The sequence below is a fragment of the Purpureocillium takamizusanense genome, chromosome 7 (assembly GCF_022605165.1).
Source record: "Purpureocillium takamizusanense chromosome 7, complete sequence".
Lineage (NCBI taxonomy): Eukaryota > Fungi > Ascomycota > Sordariomycetes > Hypocreales > Ophiocordycipitaceae > Purpureocillium > Purpureocillium takamizusanense.
The window spans coordinates 1,670,414-1,691,553 of NC_063074.1; the positions used below are offsets into that span (position 1 = coordinate 1,670,414).

At 60.8% G+C, this 21,140-nt stretch overlaps 6 protein-coding genes across 7 annotated transcripts; 4 read left to right on the plus strand and 2 right to left on the minus strand.

The window, feature by feature from the left end:
• Positions 1-555: 555 nt before the first annotated feature.
• Positions 556-1,436, minus strand: JDV02_007816 (uncharacterized protein; the record flags this gene model as incomplete). The annotated part of the gene is made up of 2 exons (XM_047989348.1): positions 556-1,305; positions 1,422-1,436. 2 exons carry the CDS (start codon positions 1,434-1,436, stop codon positions 556-558), a joined length of 765 nt encoding a protein of 254 aa, XP_047845347.1.
• Positions 1,437-3,734: 2,298 nt separating this feature from the next.
• JDV02_007817 (uncharacterized protein) lies at positions 3,735-4,082 on the plus strand (the record flags this gene model as incomplete). Its single annotated transcript, XM_047989349.1, has 1 exon — positions 3,735-4,082. One exon carries the CDS (start codon positions 3,735-3,737, stop codon positions 4,080-4,082), a length of 348 nt encoding a protein of 115 aa, XP_047845348.1.
• Positions 4,083-7,339: 3,257 nt separating this feature from the next.
• AFG1_1 (Peroxisome-assembly ATPase) lies at positions 7,340-7,981 on the plus strand (the record flags this gene model as incomplete). Its single annotated transcript, XM_047989350.1, has 2 exons — positions 7,340-7,573; positions 7,634-7,981. 2 exons carry the CDS (start codon positions 7,340-7,342, stop codon positions 7,979-7,981), a joined length of 582 nt encoding a protein of 193 aa, XP_047845349.1.
• A 661-nt stretch (positions 7,982-8,642) lies between these two features.
• AFG1_2 (Peroxisome-assembly ATPase) lies at positions 8,643-10,471 on the plus strand (the record flags this gene model as incomplete). The annotated part of the gene is made up of 3 exons (XM_047989351.1): positions 8,643-8,972; positions 9,058-9,509; positions 9,577-10,471. The coding sequence occupies 3 exons, from the start codon at positions 8,643-8,645 to the stop codon at positions 10,469-10,471; spliced, it is 1,677 nt and encodes a 558-aa protein (XP_047845350.1).
• Positions 10,472-14,338: 3,867 nt separating this feature from the next.
• JDV02_007820 (uncharacterized protein) lies at positions 14,339-18,207 on the plus strand. The gene is made up of 3 exons (XM_047989352.1): positions 14,339-15,281; positions 15,383-16,725; positions 16,782-18,207. The coding sequence occupies exons 1-3, from the start codon at positions 15,137-15,139 to the stop codon at positions 17,316-17,318; spliced, it is 2,025 nt and encodes a 674-aa protein (XP_047845351.1). The 5' UTR covers positions 14,339-15,136; the 3' UTR covers positions 17,319-18,207.
• JDV02_007821 (uncharacterized protein) lies at positions 17,954-21,133 on the minus strand. Of its 2 annotated transcripts, XM_047989353.1 has the most exons (5): positions 21,008-21,133; positions 19,837-20,889; positions 19,607-19,781; positions 18,777-19,538; positions 17,954-18,669 (listed from the first exon to the last, which is right to left on the minus strand). In XM_047989353.1, the coding sequence occupies exons 1-5, from the start codon at positions 21,023-21,025 to the stop codon at positions 18,476-18,478; spliced, it is 2,202 nt and encodes a 733-aa protein (XP_047845352.1). In that variant the 5' UTR covers positions 21,026-21,133; the 3' UTR covers positions 17,954-18,475. The 2 variants fall into 2 exon arrangements, with proteins under 2 accessions (XP_047845352.1, XP_047845353.1); XM_047989354.1 differs by having other exon boundaries at positions 17,954-19,538.
• Between the last annotated feature and the right edge of the window lie 7 nt (positions 21,134-21,140).

The window sequence follows — 21,140 nt, forward strand, 5'->3', positions numbered from 1 at the left end:
ATGTCAGGATTTGCGGCAAGAGGCTAAAGTCCAACCTTAAAAAAAGGGAGATACGAGAAACAGCTGGTTCCTGCCGCCACTCGCTGGCGTCGTCTTGCCTGTCTTTGCCCGCCGCGCTCGGCTAGCGCCATACAATTTTCTCTGCCGACCGAATCTGACGACTAACTTAGTGCCCGCCTTCCTCCGGACGGGAATACGGTCGTCGCCTCGTTCGATTGTCTTCGGCGCCGAGGCGACCGTCGTTCCTTTTTGCGCTTCGTGTTTGTGCCGAGGCCGTCGTGGAGCCTTGTTCTTCGCACCATGGATACAAAATATCTTAACATGGTTCGGAGCGTCAGCGACCCCTAGTTCTGCCACGGACGGAGCGAGACAATCTGGCCGTCGCTTTCGCTCAACCCGTTCGGCCCAAGTTCCGGTCGCCTGATTTAAGGTTTCGCGGGACCGCTGTCGCGCCAAGAATCGACTTTATGACGGAGAAGAGATGAACGACCCCCGACGGCGGTCATGACTCTGCGATTCTTGTATTTTCTGATCCCTGGCGAGGGTTCGCTGACATCAGCAGCCGCCACCAGGAGGACCATAGTTGCGTGTCGTCGGGTCGTTGTACGGCGGCATGGAGTAATGGTAGTTCACCGCCGGTCGGCTATCCAGGTGCATCGCTTGCGCTGGCTGTGTCGTCACAATGCTCTGCCGCGGGTCACCGAGTATTTGCTGGTGCTGTTGGCCGGCAAAAGGATCTTGTCGCGCAGGAATGGCATTGCCGAAGCCCGGTGACGTGTACGGTCCTTGATTGGGCGTGCCCATTACGGCAGGTGAGACGCCCATAGGTTGCGGGTGGTGACCGTACGCTGCCATGGTCGTGTGCGCGGGGTCCCATATAGTCGAGCTGGCCGTCGAAGTGCTGGCGCTCGATGTCTCTCGGCTCGACTGGCTCGGCAGCGGGAACGCGATGCCCGGATCTAGGCCGGCCGGTCGACGTGGCACGAGAAGATGCTGAAGAGACTGGACGGCCGATCCTGCGTCGCCCGCGCGAAAGGATGTCTGAGCGGGATCAGGTGTGACGGTTGCGCCGGATTGGAGGTAGTTGGCGATGTATTCGTCGGTGAATCCGTGCCGGTAGAGGAGCTCCCTCAGCTGCTTGTTCTCTTCCGCGACCCTCCTGGCGGCCACCTGAACCTCGGCTGAGGCCTCTATGCCTTGCAGCTCGCAGGCCCGGAGCCGCTGCTCCAGCTCCTGGAGGTATTCTTTCCTTCGCGCGCGTGATCTCCTCTGGTTGTCTCGGATACGGGCTAGGTTGGCCTTTTGCTGCAGCAAGCGAAAGCAAAGGGGGGTTCAAGGGTCAGTTCCGTGCACTCCTGGTCTCGAAACGAAACAGTCAAGGAGCTAAGCGCCAGCTGGGCTTGCAGTCGAGAGGTACTTACTGCGGGGGTTGACATTTAGCCTCAATGTTTGTTCAACCGCACGATAGGCGGCGAACAGCTCTCCTTCTCGCCCGCTTCAAGTTCCTCGTTTGTGTTTCTTTCTCCCCTCTCCAAGGCAGGGCGAGTGCGCGTGCAGGTGCAGGTGCTTTGGATCAGACTTGAACAGCAACCAACGATGAGGCAATATGCCTAGCTCGAAGAGAGCTGAAGCTATGCTTGGGTGTCGTTTGTAGTTGGGATGGGGCACAATGAAAGGGTAAAGAAGGGGGGGGGCAGGGCAGAGGGGGTCCTGGTCTAGTGCCAGGCACGTTGTCGAGATCTAAAAAGGAGCAGCAGCTTGTTCGGCATGATCTTCAAGGCCCAGGGTGCGGGCGAGGGACGCCTATGTATGGGAGTTACCCAAGAAGAGACAGTGACCGGGGCCAGCGGTCGAATGGGGTTGCAGATCGAGAAGAATGGGATTTGAGTCGCGCAGAGTTTAACGTGTCTGGCTCGATCCGCCGTTGCCCAACGGGCGACTCAAGTTTAAAGCACCCGACAGGCCCTGATTCAAGGGCCGTGTCCGGCAAGATCAGAGCACGCCCCCGGGACCACACACAGGCGCCGGGGACCACTGGCCAGACTGAGTGGACAAAACCAAGACTAGGCTGTCGAGGAGGGCGATGGGGAACCGTTGTCGAGCCTGTCGACTAAAAGGCAATAAGCGGGGAGACCTTGGCTGGGCTGGAAACATTATACCAGACGACGCTAGCAGCAAGGGGAGGTCGAGGGAGGACCAGGGGAGCCGTCCCGTCAACTACAACCTGGCCCAGCCTTGTCCGGCGTGCGTGCGTGCATGCGTGTGTACGTGCGTGCTCGCTCGCTCGCTCGGTTGCTGACTGCTAAAAGGCAAAGCAGGTACGTACGTACGGTACCCTGTGCGTGGTACGTGTTGCTTGCTCGCCTGCCTGAGAGAGGGACGGACAGACGGGCGACTGGGGGGGTGAGGTGAGGAGCAGACGCCACGGACGGGACGACATTGCCGCCGCCGCGGAGGTGGTGGGCTGAGCATCTTGCGCTCTCTGACCACGCAGGCTTGAGTGACTCGCGCTCCCTCTGCCTCAACTCTTTGCCGTCGTCAGTTCAGTGCCTTGATCCGCCACGCACACGTACAGTACGGCTTGGTACGTTGTAGTCGTAGTAGTGCCACCCCTGACAGGACAGACAGACGGACCGCCAAAGGCTAATGGGCGGGCAAAACGTCACCGAGTTGTCGAACCGGTGGCTTGGGTGTGTCTCTGGCGCCTCCATAGGGCGGGCAGCTCCATGTGGGATGCATGGGCCGAGTCTCGACGCACTCCTCGCACTGGCGTCCAAGGTCAGTCGGCCCAGCCGCCAAGCTGCTCGGGGGCCCGCGCCAGCAGCCTTGTCGCCATCTACGATGCGTACGCGGACAGGCGAGCAGCATCAAGGTTCGACGAAGCTTTCTGTCGACCTCGTCGTTGCTTTTTGGCACACGTGCGGACTTTCAGCTTTTGAGCCGCGTCGCGACAGCTCCCAGGTGCACAAGGAGACACGAGTGAAGACGGGGCCATGCGGGTTGGCAGTCAGCAGACGGGGCGCAACGAAGGTTTGAGGAGGCATGCATGGAGAGACATAGAGGGGCGAGGGGGGTGCGTGTAGGAGGGGGGCATCCATGGACCCGACCCGTCAAGCTCAGGGTGTGGGGGCAAACGTGGGAAAAGGCCCTGCCATGCCTGGCACCTGTGACGCCCAATAAAGAAACGAAGCAGCAGACCTGCGACGTAGTTAGGTAGTTACTCGGTAGCTGGATTTCGCGTGGCAAAGATGAGCCGTATGTGCTTGTGATGGCTGGCAAAGATAAGCCGTACGAAGTACGTGCTTGTGATGGCTCTGGCCGTGCTCGTCATACCTAGCTAGCAGATACGCGACCCGGACGAGCTGCGTGCGCGCGGCAGAAACAGATGGTGTTGTCGACGGCGCAACGACAAGCAGTAGTTGCGCCGTGCTGCGCTACGAAGCACGCGTTGATCCTTGGCCGGCCCGTCTGGCGCAAAGGGCATCACGATCCCCCTAGGTGCGGTGCGAGCAGCAGAGCACCTTGGCAGGCAAGCTAACAGCTGACAGCGCGAGCGGCGCGCAGAGCGGATGCTCCGCACACGCCCGGCCCAGCAATGGATGGCGTCCCTTATCCCCACTCCCATGGCTGGTCCAAATGTCGGGGAATTTCCAGGAGCACGGGAGCCAGCAGGCTTTGTGGAGGACCATTCGGACGGCGCGCCAGTACCGACGACGGAGTGACATTTTTGGCAAATGAATCGAGGGCAAGCGCAGCACCACACCTGCGGGGAGGCCCTCATCATTGTTTTTGTTCGAGCTGCTGGAGTAGTAGAGAGGCATTTCCTTGCCTTCGGTCCCGTTCTCGCATGCTGGTGCCGGGGTTCGTCCCTTGCGCTTGCCTACAGCCTTGCTGCAGACTCGGACGCGTCGCGGTCCCGACCGACGGCCGGCGGCGGCGGCGCGACGACCAACAAAACACGCTCGGCCATTGTCCTGATATCCATCAGGTGCTCGTTGCGTCGTTGCACGTCAGCCGTGTCCACAGCAGCGCCGCCAGACACCTGCAGAGTCCGCATGTTGGCTTGGCGGCGGCAGCTGTGAAGAGTCTGTCGAAAAACTCTTCTCAGCCAGGCATAGGCTGTGGTGAGCGGCGGCGGCGGCGGCGGCGACGGGGGCGACGACGACGACGTCGTGGGTTGGGTAGAGAGAGGAAGCTGTCCCGAAAGCTGAATTGGCGAAAGTCTCGGTGGATGAATTGCCACTCTCGTGCCAGGTGAGGAGCCTGCAGGCCAAAAATGTGGCAGTGGCCGAGTCAAGGAGGGGACCACCTCAGACGACCCTTTCCGCGGGGGTGTGTGGCTCAACTGGCAGCAGCCACCCACTCACTGGCCAGCAGAGCACCTTCTTCGAAGAATGCAACGCAACGCCAATAATATCGTGCCGAGGTACCGAACGTAGCCAAGACACCTTAATTACTAGGTAGGTACCATCCAGAGGCCTACCCATCATCGGACAGGCGGTCTTGGCGGCGCCGGCCCTGCCGTCCGCTCGTGGCCCACCGCTGGAGTCCGGCGCTGGAAGCCCTCCTGGACCCTCAGTGGCCTGGCCTGGTTCAGTCCAGCTCCAGCTGTTGACGGGCACCGTGCCGGTGGGCATGGAGCGGCCTCCAGTCCATGCTCCTGGTTCATGGTATCCAGTCGTTTGGTGTAACCACCGGCCCGACAGAGGCGCAGGCCGGCAGGTAGCGGTCGCCAACGACAGGCTCTACGTACCGCTTCGTCTCGGCAGAGCCAGGCCAACAAGGCGGCACCTCACCTCATGCAAGGAAAATTCGCCCCAAAATCCCGTTCCGTGAATCATGGCATTTCCTTCGCCCGTCTTGCTGCATCCGCCCAACTCCTTCCTTGCCTGGCTGAATCTCTCTGCATGCCCCCCCCTCTCGACCCGACCCTGCGCCTGCATCGGCGCATCGGCATTGGCATCGGCTCGTGCATCTGCATCCGCACCGGCATCTGCGCAGGTCGGCGTGACCTGGCCTGACCGCCCGTGTCCGATGACGCTGTCCAACCGCACACAACCGTGTCGCTCACTGCTGCTGAAGGGCCGGCCGGGACCGTGAGACCAAACGACTGGGACGGCGCCACCGGCTCGGCATGTCAATCCAAGCGTGCCCCTGGAGCCTTGCGTCGATACCCTTGCGAGGGCCCGGCGGGATGACGACATGTTAGCATCGGATGCTGCCAGTCCGTGTTCTGTGATACCACATCTGCAGCGGGCGGTATTCCGCGCAGAGCCTCTCTTGTCCTCGAATCGCTGATAAGTCGACGGCGTCGAGGAAGTTCGCCACTGCCTTCAGCTGACTTCTGCAGCCAGTAGAGCTTCAACATGGCCACGCCCCTTCGATACGACATCTGAGCATCTGGCACCTCCGTGTGCGTCGTATCGCCTCGAGAGCCCGGGGTCAGAATACCAAGCTTGGTTCATCTATTGGAGGATTCTTTGTCTTTGCAATCTTAGCTTACTCGCCTATAGATGATACCTGTCGGAAGAAAATTTTGTAATTGGACCAGCATGATATTGCGAGCCGAATGGGCCGTGTGGTTGATATCACGGGACGATTGGCGGGAGCCGCGCCATACTGTAGACAGCGACCACTCGCTGCAACGCCACGGCGACCGCAAACATCTCGTGCACGCTCGTCCGCATTGCATCTTTGCTAGATAATATCAATCACGACGTCTGATGCCGACCTGCTTGGGCGACGAGCACAAGACACACTAGAGGCATGAATGAGAGACATGAGACACTAGCCACGATGGTCGCTGTCTATTGAAACCAGCTCCCTTGCAATCTTGCCCTTGAATTGCTTGACACTGTATTATTCCAAAAAGTGGACTGTTGAACGTTTTGAGCGATTCTCGCCGCGTTCAGATCCTGCGTACAAGATGTGTTTGTATAACTCTGCCTCATGCACATCTAACCTCCGTCTGCACCAGACACCTATCGTCGTGACCCCCATTTTGACATGGCAGATGCCGCAGAGATGCGGACCAACGGGGCCCCACCTTCGTTTAGAATCAAATGGCGGTATCACGCGTAGTCGAAGCGCCCTGCGGCACCCCGTCCTCTGTGGTCAATGGACTGGAAGGGCCCGCGGGGGTCTTTCTAGCAGTCTATTGTCCACTTAAAATTGAAGGGGGCTAAATGGCTTCTAAAATTGATCTCGCCAGTCGAGGGGCCATCCGAGAACCTGCCGTGAGGTCTTGCGCAGGGAGGGGCTCCTTCCCTCTCGTGGGGGAGTGACATTCACGAGCGGATCCATAAGGCCCCTGCCTCGCTGGCTAGCAGCGGCTAGGGAGGCATCGTCTTACCGTGTAAATTACAAGTACAGGGCGGGCTTCCGCGAAGGCTCAGACCAATCGCGTATCGTAGGTACATGTCAGAGCAGGAAAAGGTAGGTAGGTACTAAGGTGAGGTAAGAACCCGTTCTTCCACCCGTTAAGCTCTGCAGGTGCAGCCGCCCGTCATTCCTGCAGCCATCATTCCTTAGCAGACAGTTCGCGCCTTCTCTCACATGCATGTTTCCTGGACGCCCCTTCCCGATCGGGAAGCCGCTGGGTTGCTTACCTGCAACGCCTGCCCTGCCTGCGAAACGTGGGATAGCTTGAGGCGCCATCTTCCTCATCAGGGGTCCAAGTCTGTTGCGCCGCCCAACCTATGCTGCCGCCACCGTCCCGTGATCCTTGGCCGCGCTGATGCCGCGCCATGGACAAGCTTGGTCTCGCCGTCATCATTGACAGCCTGTGAAAGCCGTAGCTTCGCTGATGCGACCCTAAGGCTTGCGGCATACATCTGTCGTAGGGTAGCCTTTGATGCTCTCGCTCCTGAGACATGTGCTCGCCCTCGAGCTCACAGGATATATTGACCTCTACGACATTTACAGCGCGCGGCGCCAACCCTTCAAAGAGAATGGTTGCCCTAGCCAAGTAACCGACTGCCGTCGCCCGCACAGAGCACTTCCTTGGGCGTAATCTCGAGCGTGTAGTCAAGTTCACAGGCTCATCTCAAGGGGCCTCTCCAACTTCGACCCCTCGTTTTTGTGTTGCTGAAATATCACCAAGAGGTGGTGCGCGCGTGAGCTTGTGTTTCATCTCTCCTTTGGCATTCATCCCTTCTCGCGAGCCCACGACCATGGACCATTGAAGTTTAAAAAACGACGTGAGTCCCGCGCACGAGAAAAGAATTACTCGCAGCGCCACGCCAGCTTCAATCTACAGCACTTTCACCGTCACTTAGTCCTCCCTCTGCATAAACATTACGTAACTGACGCTACCATGCCTTCTCTGAAGCACTGCCTCATGGCGGCTGCCCTGGCCTGCCTGTCCCACGCCGACACCATCAAGATCACTGCAACGAGCAAAACCACGTTCGACCCCTCCACTGTCCGAGCCAAGCAAGGCGACGTCCTCGAATTCCACTTCCAATCCCGAAACCACAGCGTGGTCTCGGGCGCATATGAGAACCCATGCTCTCCTCTGCGCCTCGGCACTGGCTTCTTCTCCGGCTTCGTGCCCGTCCAGAGTGGCGAGTCGGTGAGCATACATTTAAGGACGACAAACTGAGTCAGCTTTGGATCTAACACCTCTGAACAGAACCAGACATTCCGCGTCACTGTGACTAACACGGACCCAACGCCCTTCTACTCGTCACAAGGCGACGAGTGTATCAGAGGCATGGTTGGCATCATCAATCCCAGCGGCGACAAGACCCTTGAAAAGTACAGGAGCAGAGCCGTGACCCTGGCTGCCTCTGTTACGCCCGGCAACAACGCGTATGGCGGGGACATGGTTGATAACAACAACAACCCGGACAATATGGTCTGCACCGACAACAAGAACCCGCCCAAAAATGGGAACCCGGCCCGTGGGATGGCTGGTGTGCTCCAAGTGCCCATCACGTGTCTTCTCGGGGGCCTGAGCATGGCGGTTTGGATGGCATGATCGATCGTTTGCCCTTGCGGTTGAGACGACGGTTTGGACGACGAATGAAGAGGGCGGGGATTTGGGAAAGCAGGATGCTACGACCTACAAGGTGCATCGTAGGTTCTAGCTAGCCATGTGTGGCGGTTGTGGCGGACGGTGACTTCAACGCTGCGGGTCAGGACCGTGACGAAAACCTACACTTCCTTGTACGACTAACTAGGGCATTGGGCGCGCAGGAGTCTTGAGGCTTTTCGGCGTCTTTAATAATAATCCAATACAGCACCGCAACAAGCAGGTCAATTGATTGATTGATATTGATCTTGCTGGTTCCAACTTTTTGGCCACAGTGGCCGGGGTTGTGCGCGTACCGCTTAAACCGCGGGCCGACACGGGACTACTTCTAGACCCCGGGCCCCGTCCGCGCCCGCAGGCTCGGCACATCCACGTGGGCGCCATTCCGTGATCCCCGTGACGTCGTTTCACTTTTGACACCCGGTGCTCAGCTTCTCCTTCGCCCTCCCACATGGCAAGCAGGGCTTCCCCAGGATACTCAGACTCTCCTTTTATCTCTCTCTTGCGCGCACACGCGGAATCGTTCCTGCTCCTCCCGTGAGGGCATCGCCGTCGTGTCCTCTCGTGCGCGCCGCTTCAGTCGCCATGCGGGGCGGCACGGCGCGCCATGCTCCCCTGCGCCGCCTGCAGGCGTCGGCCATGGTCGCCTTGCCGCAGGATGCGTCGCCTCTCAGGTCCTTCAGCTCGATACGTGTGGTCGCGCGACGACAATCGCTTGGCGGCCTCACCGGCGTCTCGCGAACACGCAACGCGAAGGGGTTGTTGGAACGAGCAAGGGTGCTCAACGAGGTCGCCCCGCGGCGGGGCTGGCTTCGGCCAAGCACTTTGCGCTTCTTTGAAAGCGAGCCGAACAGAGGATCCTGGTGTACAGGACCGCTTCAGGAGTACGACCGGCGCGTGGATGAGGGCTTTCTGCGCGACGACGAGCATCAACGAGGTGAGTTTGCGCCCTCCCACCTCAACAGACCGCTTTTGCGCATCACTGACGGGGAGCGCCTCGCCTGGCAACAGGCATAATCCAGAGTCTACAGCATCTACACGATGAGCTGCGCGAGTACCACGCGCCTCCTGTCGTTCACCCGAGCCTTGACCAGCTCAAGCCCGCCAAGAAGTCCGTCTTCGCCTCCCTCTTCGGCAAAGGCGGGGGCGCCGGCGCCGGCGCGCAAGCCATCGGCGCGATCCCCCAAAACCTGCCGCGAGGCCTCTACCTTTACGGCGACGTGGGCAGCGGCAAGACCATGCTCATGGATCTCTTCTACGACACCCTGCCGGAATCGGTCAAGACGAAGACCCGCATCCACTTTCACAACTTCATGCAGCTTGTCCACAAGCGGCTGCACAGGCTCAAGGTAGAGCATGGCAGCGATATCGATGCGGTGCCTTATGTAGCTGCCGACTTTGCCGAGCAAGGGAACGTGCTCTGCTTCGATGAGTTTCAGTGCACCGACGTGGCCGACGCCATGATACTCCGAAGGTACGACGAAGCGACCTCGTTCTTTCGAATATCGTGTGGTTCAAACGGCCGCTGACTTCCTGCACAGATTGCTCGAGGCTCTCATGTCCCACGGTGTTGTCCTGGTCACAACGTCAAACCGTCTGCCCGACGACCTCTACAAGAACGGCATCCAGCGCGAGTCCTTCATCCCCGCCATCAAGCTGCTCAAGAATCGACTGCACGTCATCAACCTCGACTCGCCGACCGACTACCGCAAGATCCCGCGCCCGCCGTCGGGCGTCTACCACACGCCGCTCGACCAGCACGCCGCGTCACACGCCGAAAAGTGGTTCCGCTTCCTCGGCGACTCGGAGAACTTTGCGCCGCACCCGGAGACGCAAAAGGTCTGGGGCCGAGACATTTACGTCCCGCGCGTCAGCGGGCGCTGCGCCTGGTTCACGTTTGACGAGCTCATCGGCAAGCCCAAGTCGGCGGCCGACTACCTGGAGCTGGTGCGCTGCTACGACGCCTTCATCGTCACCGACGTGCCCGGCATGACGATCCACGAGCGCGACCTCGCGCGCCGCTTCATCACGTTCATCGACGCCGTCTACGAGGGCAACGCCAAGCTCGTGCTCACGCTGGAGAAGCCCCTGACGGAACTCTTTGTCTCGCGGGACGAGATTGCCGAGGCTTTGCTCGAAGGGGAGAGGAAGATGCGAGCCGGAAAGGGAGGGGACGGCAACGCAAAAGCCCGGGAGAGGACCGCGGACGAGGTCCTGGAGGAGCACGAGCAGGGAGCCCCAATCGAGATCAAAGACTCGGGCCTGTTCGCCGGCCAGGAGGAGGCCTTTGCCTTTGCCCGCGCGCTGAGTCGCCTCTCCCACATGGAGAGCAAGCAGTGGGTCGAGCGCGGCATGGGCCTGGAGAGCAAAGGCGGCAAGCAGGACCGCGACAACTGGTCCAAGACGAGGAGTCGGCAGATGGAAGATTCCATGTAAGCTTAGGGGTAGACGTGGTCGGTGGTACTAGACGGTACGCCGGAGTGGGCAGATTTGTCGTCTGTGTTTCTCATTTTGAGCGAGATTCGGGGGTGTTTGGGCGGACGAGGAGACGAGTCATCTCACTGGGCTTTTTTTCCCTTTTCATACACACAGCGATCTGCGTTCATAGACGAGCTATATATCACTCCGTAGAGAGGCGGAGCGGACATAACGGGGACGATGGAATGACCCCAAGACATGGACCATCTGATGGCCCAAACACGCTGGCCTTGTTTATCACGGTGCAGACGCTTTTTTCCGAGCCCGTGGGTCGCCTTTGGGTGTTCTGGGGGCACATCTGGGCCGATCCGGGTACGGGGCCGGTGGTGACGGACCGGGGGATCCGCCCCGCCCGTCCGTCCATCCGTCCGCCCGTCCGGTGCGGCGCGTTGGTTAAAAAGCGACCACCCTAGACCACCACCGAGCGAGATACGGAAGACTCGAAGCCAGCCACGCAGACGCTACGACCATGTCGCGGCGGTGGGTACGAACTAACTGACTTTGTACCAAGAAGGGCACGTACCCAAGAAAGGAAGCGCAACAGAGTTCAATAACTCGAGGAATGGTCGATTTCAAGTGTAGGTGCGGCTGGGCTTGCCGAAACGTGAGCTGGAAACCTTATTTTCCGCTATGGAACGGAAACACTGGGACGGGAGGCACCTGAGGCAATGCGGGCCACTACCGGAGGTGCCCCGAGCGCGCGGGCATAGCATCAAGAAATCCTCTGGATCCGATGACCAGGCCGGCGTTGCGCATCTACAACTTAGAACCGTTGGGGGATGTTGATAGGTGAGTGGCAAACAAAGTGAAACGAGATTCGGAGGACACCGGATCTGCGCGCGGGGCTGGACAAATAAGCCTTAGATAGCCGGCTGGCATTGCGGAAGGGGGCATTGCCCTAGATGCCACGGCAGCAGACAGATAGCTAGATTGGCTTTACATTCCACAGAGTTGACAATATCATAGTCACGTGTTTTTTTATGATGATCAGAGCACCATGTGTCCTCGCCTTGGGAGGTCTCCTCTGCGGGCCTCTGGCAACAACAGGTACGTAATGAGGAAGCATCACAGTCGCGAGGCTCTCTCTTCTTCCTAGCTGGCCCAAATTACGCCTGTCAGGCAGCGCGAGCAAAAAGAGACGCGACTGCCTAAAAAACAGGTCTCATATCGAAATTAGAAGGCACCACTAGCCGGAGGCGGGAATAATCGTCCCCAGCTGCCCCGGCGCCCAAGTTTTTATCGGGCGTGTTTCAAAGGCCTGCTTAGCTCGCGCGACGGGTTCGCAGCTTTACCCGACCGACCTTTCTCCTTTGAGGTGTTGGTTTGGAAGGCTCAGAGAAGAGGCGCGGAACGGAGCAGCTGTGGGGAGACATAACACACAGCACCACACACATGCGCGCGCGGGCGCAAGTCTCGTGCCGGTGACGCCGAGGAGCCATGAGGGACCCTCCTCATTGCGCAAGGCTCATTGCGCAAGGGATAAGCCCGCCTATATTGCGCAGAGACAAGCATCGAGGCAGGGCGGGGTTGCCAAAGGAACGGGACGGGCGCTTTATGCAGGTACATACATGAACGATTGCGTCGGTTGCTAGTCTAGTGAGAAAGTCGGTGAGATGACGATGGAAGACACATTTCTTACCTGGGGCTCTTGGGGACAGGGTCCCGTCCGTCCGAAGCTGAAGGAGGAAGTGATCGTGACCGCTGGTCGACCACTCGTCGCAGGTGTGCCCCAGCGCGCAGGTGCAGGCAGAAAGAAATGCAACGAAGTGGGAACCGTGACGAGCAGCCCCTGTTGACGCTTGTTGGCGATGACAGGGCGGGAGAGGAGGAGCGGATGGCTCGGCCAGGGGTGCCCGCCCGCGATCAAGCCCAGGATGCGGGCGATGACGGTTCAGGCAAGTCGAAGACGTTGGACGGTGTGCCTTGAGTCCGGCACAGCCCGTCTTCTGCAGACGCGGGAGGAGGGGCAGAAGGATGAGGGGGAGGAGGAGCCATGGAGCGTCGAGGCAGCGAAGAACTGGCCAGATGGTGGTGGGTTTATATCGAAGCCATTGAATTTAAATGGTATTGGAAAAAGAAGCATTTGCGAAAGGGAGGGCTTCTTGGAAGGCATTGACGAGGGCGATGACTCGGGGATGGCGAGGATCGAGGGTGCAGGGCGCGAGGGTGAAGGCAGACGTGCGGCGAGCGAAGGGGCAATGACGACGGACTGTGGTACAGAAATCGCTGCTGCTGCTGCTGCTGCTGCTGCCGATGGTGGCTGCGTCGCGAGCAGCTGCATGAGGTGGCGCTGGCACAGAACGGCGACGACGGCAAGACGACAGACAACGACGATGGCGAAAGGGATTGATGATTGACCCACGCAACAAACGCTCGTTTGTGGCCGTGATGAGGGGGGTCGCGGGGTGGAGCGCACGGCCCCGCCCGGATTGGCTGCAGGTCATGCGCGTGCCTGGCTAGCAATCTCGTTTCCTGATCTGGGGCCAATCAAGCCCGACGGGTTCCTGGGGTGTAGTGGGGACCGTGCAGGCCGTGGTCCCCCTCCACCCCCTGCGAGGCCCCTGCGAGGGCCCCTGCGAGTCCCCATGGTCCCCTGTCCTGTCCTGCAAGGCACCGTGATGACGGGTGGTGGTGGTGGTGGTGGTGCTTTTACGGCCCAAGCTGTTCCGGGCTGGCTGGCCGGCTGGCTGGCTCCTCCCGACTTTTGCTGTGTTCGTGTTGCTGGGCAGTTCTCGCCGCCGCTTTTAGAGGCCGAGAGGGTGGTGGTGATTGCCGAGTGATGACATGCACCTTGTGCAGATACACTACGGTCGCAGTACAGTGCACGCTGCTGCATTGTGTTACTAGTGGTACAACGTACCTTACTAAATGGTGTCTCGCACAGACGACACCATGGCGCGCTCGCTGAAAGGGAGATGTTTGTGCATGCATGCGATGTCGACGCCGGATGATGCACCGCGCGTCAGCACAGGGCAGACAGAACAACAGCCCAACCAACTCTACTGCGCCTGTCTCCTGCTGCTGCACGGGCGCTCGGGAGCGCGCATTCAACAGTGCTACTTAGTGTCGCCGCCATGAAACCGGCAGCCCAGGCCGAGGGCGCTGTCGAAGAGCTGGGAGACCCTTGAAACACGAAGAAAAATAAAATCAGATGACCTGCATACAGGATTATAGTATCGGGCGACAACGATCCTAGAGGAGTGTCTATCCTTTTGCAACGAGTACTTTATACGAGCCCTCGCAAAAGCTGCCCGTCCAGCATCGTACATACGTATACTGTACAGTACAAATTATCCTCACATTTTTTTGCACAATGGGCCCGACCGCTCACCAATGGAATGCACAAACTCGTGCGCACCAACCGTCACAATGGAGCTTTCATGAGACAATAAGCCACCACCACCGGCCGGCCGACTGGCGTGATGGGATCGGGCACCACCACCACCATTTCACAAACACGAGGTGAAGGGAGGGCCGTTAGGGCGGCCCCCGCACCAAGCCGCTTACAGTGCGGGATCGTCCTTTGTTCCTGTTCAACCTCGACGGCGCCTCGACCCCTGCTCGCTCGCTCGACAGACACACAAACATCCCATCCACTCGATCCCAGCAACGAAACGCCGGGCGGCACCGTTTGTCAATCAGACCACTGCACCTGTTCACTGTGCTCGCCCGCCCGTTCTCTCGTCAGATTGCACCGCTCCGGGGCAGCAATCCCCCCACGGGATAGCTCTCTGCCTGCCCGCTGACAGCCAGCGCCGCCGCGCCGCCCACCTCCAGCTAAGCTAATAAGCTAAGCTACGATCTCACCTCGCCCTGTCGGGTCCTCTCGGCGCCAAGGTGGTCCCAGCTCAGCGGTGCTCGTGCCCCTGTCCAGGCGTCCCCCCCCGTTCTGTCCACCAAAGCTTCCATCAAGCCCCATGTCCAGCTCGAGGTGCCATCCTGTCTGCGGGTTCCTTCTCTAAATCGTCTCCTCCTGCTCCTCCTCCTGCTCCTCCTCCTCCTTGTCCTCCTCCTCCCTCTCCCTCTCCCTCTCCTCTTCTCCACCCTCACCGTCCGTCCACTTCCGCTGCCACCTCACGCAACGCTCGTCCAGCGTGAAACCGTGGGTGTGTGCGTGAGCGCCGACGTGTGACTGTGTATACCAGCAGCGCTCCGATCCGTCACTCCCAGCTGCGTGTGCGCCGGTCCGCTCGTTCCGTTCATTCTCCCCGCCGTCGTTCCTTTTCCCAGAGCAAAGTCTCGGGCACCCGAAGCCTTGGAACAAAGCAGAGCAGAGCTTCAAGACTCGCCGTCGACCGTCCTTCGCGCATCACCGCCTTTTCTCGCTCGGCATCAGGTCCGGCTCGCTTTCTACCCTCCTTTGACAGGGCCCGACGCAGTACAGTCTAGTATCACTAAACCCAGCCTGCGGGTCTGAGACAACCCTCGTTCACTCCCGACAATAAACACGCGCCGCGCACGATAGCGCACCCATACATTCGTTTCTCCCTCGACTTGGGATACCCTTGGCATTCCTGCCGCGTTCTGCGTCAAGTCCCCTCACTCTCCTGAGCGGCTGACGTTATATCCCCGCCCGCGCTTGACGAAAGTGTACTTGACGTTTCCTCCCGCCGCCTGGTCAAGATGCCGCACCACCAACATCGCCATCTGCATGACAGGCGTGACATCGGAGACGAATTCGACCGCTGGATGGACAAGATGAACCCCTTCAAGGACAATGGCGGCGGCGGCGGCAACAACAACAATGGTAAGGTCCAGAGAGACGACGGTACTACTAGCCCCCGACGATAGTCTCCAGCGCCGTTGCCCTCGAGCATTGCGCCTGGCTTGCGCGGGCCTGTTGGTGTTTCCAGGCTGACTAGGGAATAGGCGACGACGGAACGCTTGTTCGCACCGTTTACAAGACCATGGAGCCGACCTTCAAGGGTCCCGTCGCCGGATACTCCACCATTGGCCAACAGGCCAAGGACACGCCTACCCAAAGGCCGCCACCGCCGCCTCCCAGCTCTGCTCCAACACCAAAGCCGGAGCCCAAGACAACTCCCACTGAGGAAAACAAGACGCAGCCGCCGACGACAACACCACAGGAGCACACCAAGTCAACGCCAATGCCCTCGGTAATACCCAACACCAGTCTGTCCTCGGTCGACTCTGTAATTGCAAAGGCCACTGTTGACCCTTCGTCTACGCGCGCCACCCGTCTTGGCGATGGCCAACCATCATCCACTCTTGGCGTGCCCTCACCGAGCTCTACCGCCGACTCGTCAAAGGGTGACCAAGGACCGAGCACCGGGGCCAAGGCCGGCATCGCTTTTGGTGTACTCGGCGGCCTCCTTGTGGTCGGTCTGCTCGTCTTCTTCCTGTTCAACCGCCGCCGCAAGGCTGCCACCGAGCGCGAGCAGCTGGACGATGACGAGAAGCATCACTTTGGCGCCGCTCCCGCCCCTAGCCCGACCCCCTTCGAGCCCGCTTCTGCGTCTCAGGCTGACCCCAAGGCCCCGCGAATCAGCCTGCGTCCCGTCACTCAATTCCTTCCCAACTGGAACGGCCTTGATAACAAGCGCTCCAGCAAGGGGGCGGGCATGATGCTCGGCGGGGCTGCCGCCGGTGCCGCTGCTGGCGCGTCGGCGCGAGCTGTCGGCGGCAGCGCCTGGGAGCGCCCTGGCACTAGCCAAAGCACCAACCCTGCCAACCCATTCGGCAACCAGGCCGAGCGAGTCCCGAGCCCGATCAAGGAGGAGAGAAGCCATGGTCGTGCCAGCCCGTCTCCCGTCAACGGGTCCGTCAACGGCTCTGGCCCCACCACCCCCCGATCCGTTTCGCCGCCGAGCCCCGTGGACCCACTAACCGCGAATGGACCTGTTATCGCCGCCGCCGCCGCTGGCACTGCTGTGGGCGCGGGTGCAGCAGCCGGCCTGGCTCGCAAGACATCGATGCGCAATGGCGGCCCGAAGAATATCGATCTGACGTTGCCTCACCATCCTGGCACGATACCCCCGAGTCCTGCCGGTACTGAGTTCAGTGTTTCTTCGGTGGCGCCCGGCACTGCTGCCCCGGCTTCCAGTGGTGCCGCCGCCATCGCAGCGGCGGGTGGTCCTCAGAATTCCGCCGTGCACCGAGTCCAGCTTGATTTCCAACCCACACTGGAGGACGAGATGGGCCTCAAGGCTGGTGAGCTGGTCCGTCTGCTCCACGAGTACGACGACGGTTGGGTGAGTGTCTTGACCATGTTAGGCTCTGTCAAAAATCAACGTGCTGACTCTCGCAGGCCCTTGTCATTCGCCTGGATCGATCGCAGCAAGGCGTGGTGCCTCGAACCTGCCTGTCCACCCGTCCGGTCAAGCCTCGCCCTCCTCCAGGGGCCGCCCGTCCTGGCCCCCCCGTGAACCCCAACGGCCGGCCTCGAGGACCAAGCGTCAGCAACGGACAGCGCTCGATGGCTCCGCAGGGCATGCCTCACGGTGGCCGACCCGGCCGCCCCGAATCTCCGTCTCATCCGCGCATGGGGCCTCCCGGCCCTGGCCCTCGCCCGGCCTCGCCGGCTGGGTATGGCGGTCGACCCCAGTCGCCCATGGGTACGGGCCGCCCGATGAGCCCCGGCCCGCGAGCGCAGTCCCCGGGACCGAGGCAAGGTCCCTCTGGTACGCCACAAAGCCCCAACAGCTCAGCTCGGCGGGTGAGCCCGCTCGGGCCCAGTCCGATGAACCCTCAGTCTTCGCCCCAGGAGCCTATGTCTCCAGGATCTTCCTCTGGGCCACCTGCGGGCCCCGTTGGCAGGAAGCCGGTCCCTGGCCAGGCATATTGAATGGGCAGTCGCCCTCCTTGAGCATCTGCCCCCGGGCGGCCGACTTTACAAATAAGCCGGCGTGACCTGCAGCAAAAAAAGATTGGCGTTTGGAGACGTGGTGCGGCATGGATACCGCACGACGCGATTTTGTGCTTATGATCCTAGACGATCGAAGGAACGCATTTTGAGCATTTCAACCTTCTCTACGCTCTTTCACCGCCCTTTTTATTTTGGAACCGTGCTTCGGGGAACCTCCGTTTGAAGGGCTTCCGGGGCCGGTGCAATTTCCATGTTGATATATATCCTTTTCACATACGGTCGTCGGCAGGCTTTCTCGGTCCATGGCACCTCTTCACCGACGCTACGAAGTATGGACGAAAGGACAGGATGCTTGTCGCGTGCCACGAAGATGCAAGCTGGAATGCCGGAACGCCATACTCGTAATGTCCGAATGTCTATTTGTTCTTCCCCGCCCTGCGTCCCGTAGCCGGAAACGAACATTGGGGTGTCTTCAGGGTCCAGCGTGTATAACGCAGTGAGTGCTGGACGGGGGTTGGTGGTGGATGGCCATGTGGTAGCTGGGGCATGATGGTCGAGGGGAGGACGTCACGCTTGTCCAGATAGGAATGATGAGACGTTGCTGCAATCATGTCGGCCTCTTCATATCACCGTGATTGTCGAAGGCTTGAATGATGTCGTCCGCGTTTTGTGTCCCATGTCGGGCCGGGTCGCGCCCAGGTCGATGCTCCTCTTCCCGTAGCGAGTATGTCGTTCTGGCTCTGGCTCTGGTTCTATCTGGGTCAACGGGCCCAGGGATGCGAGAGATATCCGAAAAGGAACATGAACATGGACGTTTATTGGATCGCCGTGGTTCCATTACTACCTATATACTGGCTATAGCCCTATGCTTCTGTGGTCGAGCCGTCAGGCTTGTTTGGCCCGCATCGATGGTGGGCCTGCCCGCTTCTCCCAGTCAAGTCGAAACGCAACATGCCCTTGCTGCCATTGGCCTGACGAAGAGGGCCCTCATCGTTGCTTCAACTATGTGTATTTGAAGAAGCTGCTGCTGAAGGCTCTTCTCGTCAGGAGGCCCAAAGCAACCCCCCCCCCCGCGCGCCTCTGCCCACTATTGGGAAAGGGAGGGGGTGTGTGCGCGCGCGTTCCCCCACCTGCTCCTAGGACACAAACTTGCCGCCGCAGCCGCCGCACAGGTCCCCCGTCGAGTCCACGGCGCCCGCGCCCACTGAGCCCAGGTACTCGGTCGCGATGGCCACCAGCTCGGACACCTTGAGGCACCGCAGGCCGCAGACGGCGCACTGGCGCGACACCCCGGGGGCCATGATGGCGAGGCCTGTGGCGGCGCATGTCGCTGCGAAAGACTGCATTAGCACTTTTGTTTTGCGCGAAACGCGTGGCCCTCTCTCAGAGGGAGGGAGAGAGAGAGAGAGACAAGAGGAGATGGGGGGGAAACCTCACCAAACGTGTGTCCGCTTTCGCACCTGGCTTCCTTGCCCAGCGTGGTCAGCTTCGCGTCGCAGAAGACGCATCCCCGGCGAGTGGCCACGTCCCGGAACAGGTCATGCAGTGCCGTGCTCAGTGGCGCGGACGGGCCCTCCGCGCCGTCCGGGGGCAGGATGCTGGCGACGTCGCCCTGGCCTCCGTACACGGCCTCCCAGAGCCGGCCCTCGGTCGTCAAGCCGTCCGGCGGGGCGGGACGTGACGACGCGGCCCCGGCCCCGTCGGCGGAGGTGCTGCCTCGGCCGTCGCGCCAGCTGAAGAAGATGCTGGACCGCGCGCGGCGGTGCGCGTGCTGCGTGTTGTGCCGTGTCACGAGCGCCGCCGTGGTGCCGTCGCCGGGGGACGCGGCGAGGCCCCAGAAGCGGAAGCGGTGTGGGGGGACCTTGGAGAGAGGCGGCTCCCCTTCGCCATTCCCGACTTGTTCTTCGCCGTCGACTACCGCCACCATGTCTTCGTTGTCATCTTCGTAATCGTCGTCGTCGTCGTCGTCGTCGTCGTCAGACTCAGGGTCCGAATAGTCGCCCTGCATGACGGCGACGCGCGAGGCCGTCCGCAGCGTGAGCCGTCTCACCCGCTCCGCCCACTGCGGCAGCGGCATCTCCCCCTCGGGCACGTTGGTCTGGTACCAATCTTGGTTGGTCGCCGTGGCGGAGAGCCTCACGATGGAGTACCGCGGCGCGGGCGGCTTCTCCCCTGGACCGGGCCGGTGAATGACAAGACCTGTGGGGTGCTCGCGCCGTCAGCACTGAACTCGTGATTGGCACACGCACCAGGTATTCAAGAAGTACCGGTGATTGGGTTGGTAGAGGCCTCGTCCTCGCTGGCGTACAGGCTCGAGCATTCATCTACCGCGTGGCGCGCGATCCGGTTCACGCTGCCGCACAGGTCCACCTGGAACGGCCTCGGAACGAACGGGGTCGCGATGATGCCTCGCGCCATCCACGTCTCGCCGTCGGGCCAAATCTGCTCGCCGTTAGCACATGTGGACCATCGGAACCAACGTGCGGGGAGCTCGTACAGCGTCCTCCCATTCGACGAGGGCGTCCGTGCCGAGCGGGATGCATATCCCCGTCGTGTCGGCGGCCTCGACATCAACCGCCGGGTCGCCTCCCGCTTCCCAGTCGCCCCGAATCGTAATCCTGCGGAAGCCGACATGGTCTCGAGCAATATACGCCAATGTTGCCGTTCGAGAGTCTGTGGCCACGTACCAAGGGCTCCATCTAAGACAGAATGCGGTACCGCTGGGTACGAAGTCGGCATCGCCAGTCTCCATGCCTCTGTGAGGGCCGCTGCCGTCAAACCTGGCCAGCTCCGAGAGCCTCCATGCGTACTCTTGACCCGGAGCATCAGCACGCCGCGAGCCGCCAGAGTACTGCACGCTCATGATGACAACCTCTCGATGGTGGGTAACGTAGGCGAGCAGTGCCCGCCCGGGCGACACCTCCTTCGCCCACGAAAACGACACGATCCTCTCCTTCATGTACCGGACCCCGTCCCGGCCGCCTTGAGCGTCAGGGATGGGCAGCCCGGCACCGAGCCCCCAGAGGACCTTCCAGTTCCGAAACGTGCGCGCCGTGGCGCTGGCGTTGATGGTAGAGTTGGTGTCGATGTGCTCGCCCAGCACCAGCACGCACCCGCTCGTCGTCAGGGCCGCGAGCACCGGACGCAGGCTGTGCCCCAGCCCGCCGGGCGACCACTCCACGCGCACGACCTGGCCCACCGCCGCGCCCGCCCCCGTCACCGGCCCGCCTCCGACGCCCTGGAGCTTGAAGTCCTCGCCAACGCGTGCCCTGAGGATCTTGACGCCCGCCGAGGCGCAGAGCCTCGCGTTGATGGACGGGTCCGGCTGGATGAGAGCCGCCGCGTGCAGCGCCATGGAGAACTGCGGGTGGGCCACATCGCTGCCTTTCCCGGAGCCCGGGTCGTCGTGACCAACGTTCGCAGGGAAGTCGGGGAGGAAGACGTGGATAGAGTCGTCAAGAGCGACGGCCAGCTCCGCGTCACAAGACCAGGAGAGGGCGTGTGGCGCGAGAGGCCGGAACCTGAAGTACAGACTCTCCAGTGGACGAAGCTGGTTTATCTTGTTAGCGCGCATTCAATCTGATCCTTTCAAGCAGCTAGGGATGGGACATAGCTCTCCCCAGCGGCTTCATTAGTTGGCTTAAGTGAATCCTGGAGCCCACACGTACCTTTGCGCGGTCCATCATTCCGCGTCTTTATGGCTGCCAGGGAGCGCTTGCACGAGCCTCATGGACCTTCCATCACGCGCTGTGCATGTATTTTACCCTCTGGATAGTGTCGCTGGTGAACAACCCTCTGTGT

What these genes read in the sequence shown, in the direction of transcription:
- JDV02_007820 (XM_047989352.1), top strand. Translation starts at nt 15,137, where the DNA reads ATGCCGCACCACCAACATCGCCATCTGCATGACAGGCGTGACATCGGA. An exon ending in TAAGGTCCAGAGAGACGACG is followed by an intron (nt 15,282 to 15,382) that starts GTACTACTAGCC and finishes ACTAGGGAATAG; the next exon opens with GCGACGACGGAACGCTTGTT. An exon ending in ACGAGTACGACGACGGTTGG is followed by an intron (nt 16,726 to 16,781) that starts GTGAGTGTCTTG and finishes TGACTCTCGCAG; the next exon opens with GCCCTTGTCATTCGCCTGGA.
- JDV02_007821 (XM_047989353.1), bottom strand. An exon ending in TCGTCGAATGGGAGGACGCT is followed by an intron (nt 19,782 to 19,836) that starts GTACGAGCTCCC and finishes AACGGCGAGCAG; the next exon opens with ATTTGGCCCGACGGCGAGAC. An exon ending in CGAAAGCGGACACACGTTTG is followed by an intron (nt 18,670 to 18,776) that starts GTGAGGTTTCCC and finishes AGTCTTTCGCAG; the next exon opens with CGACATGCGCCGCCACAGGC.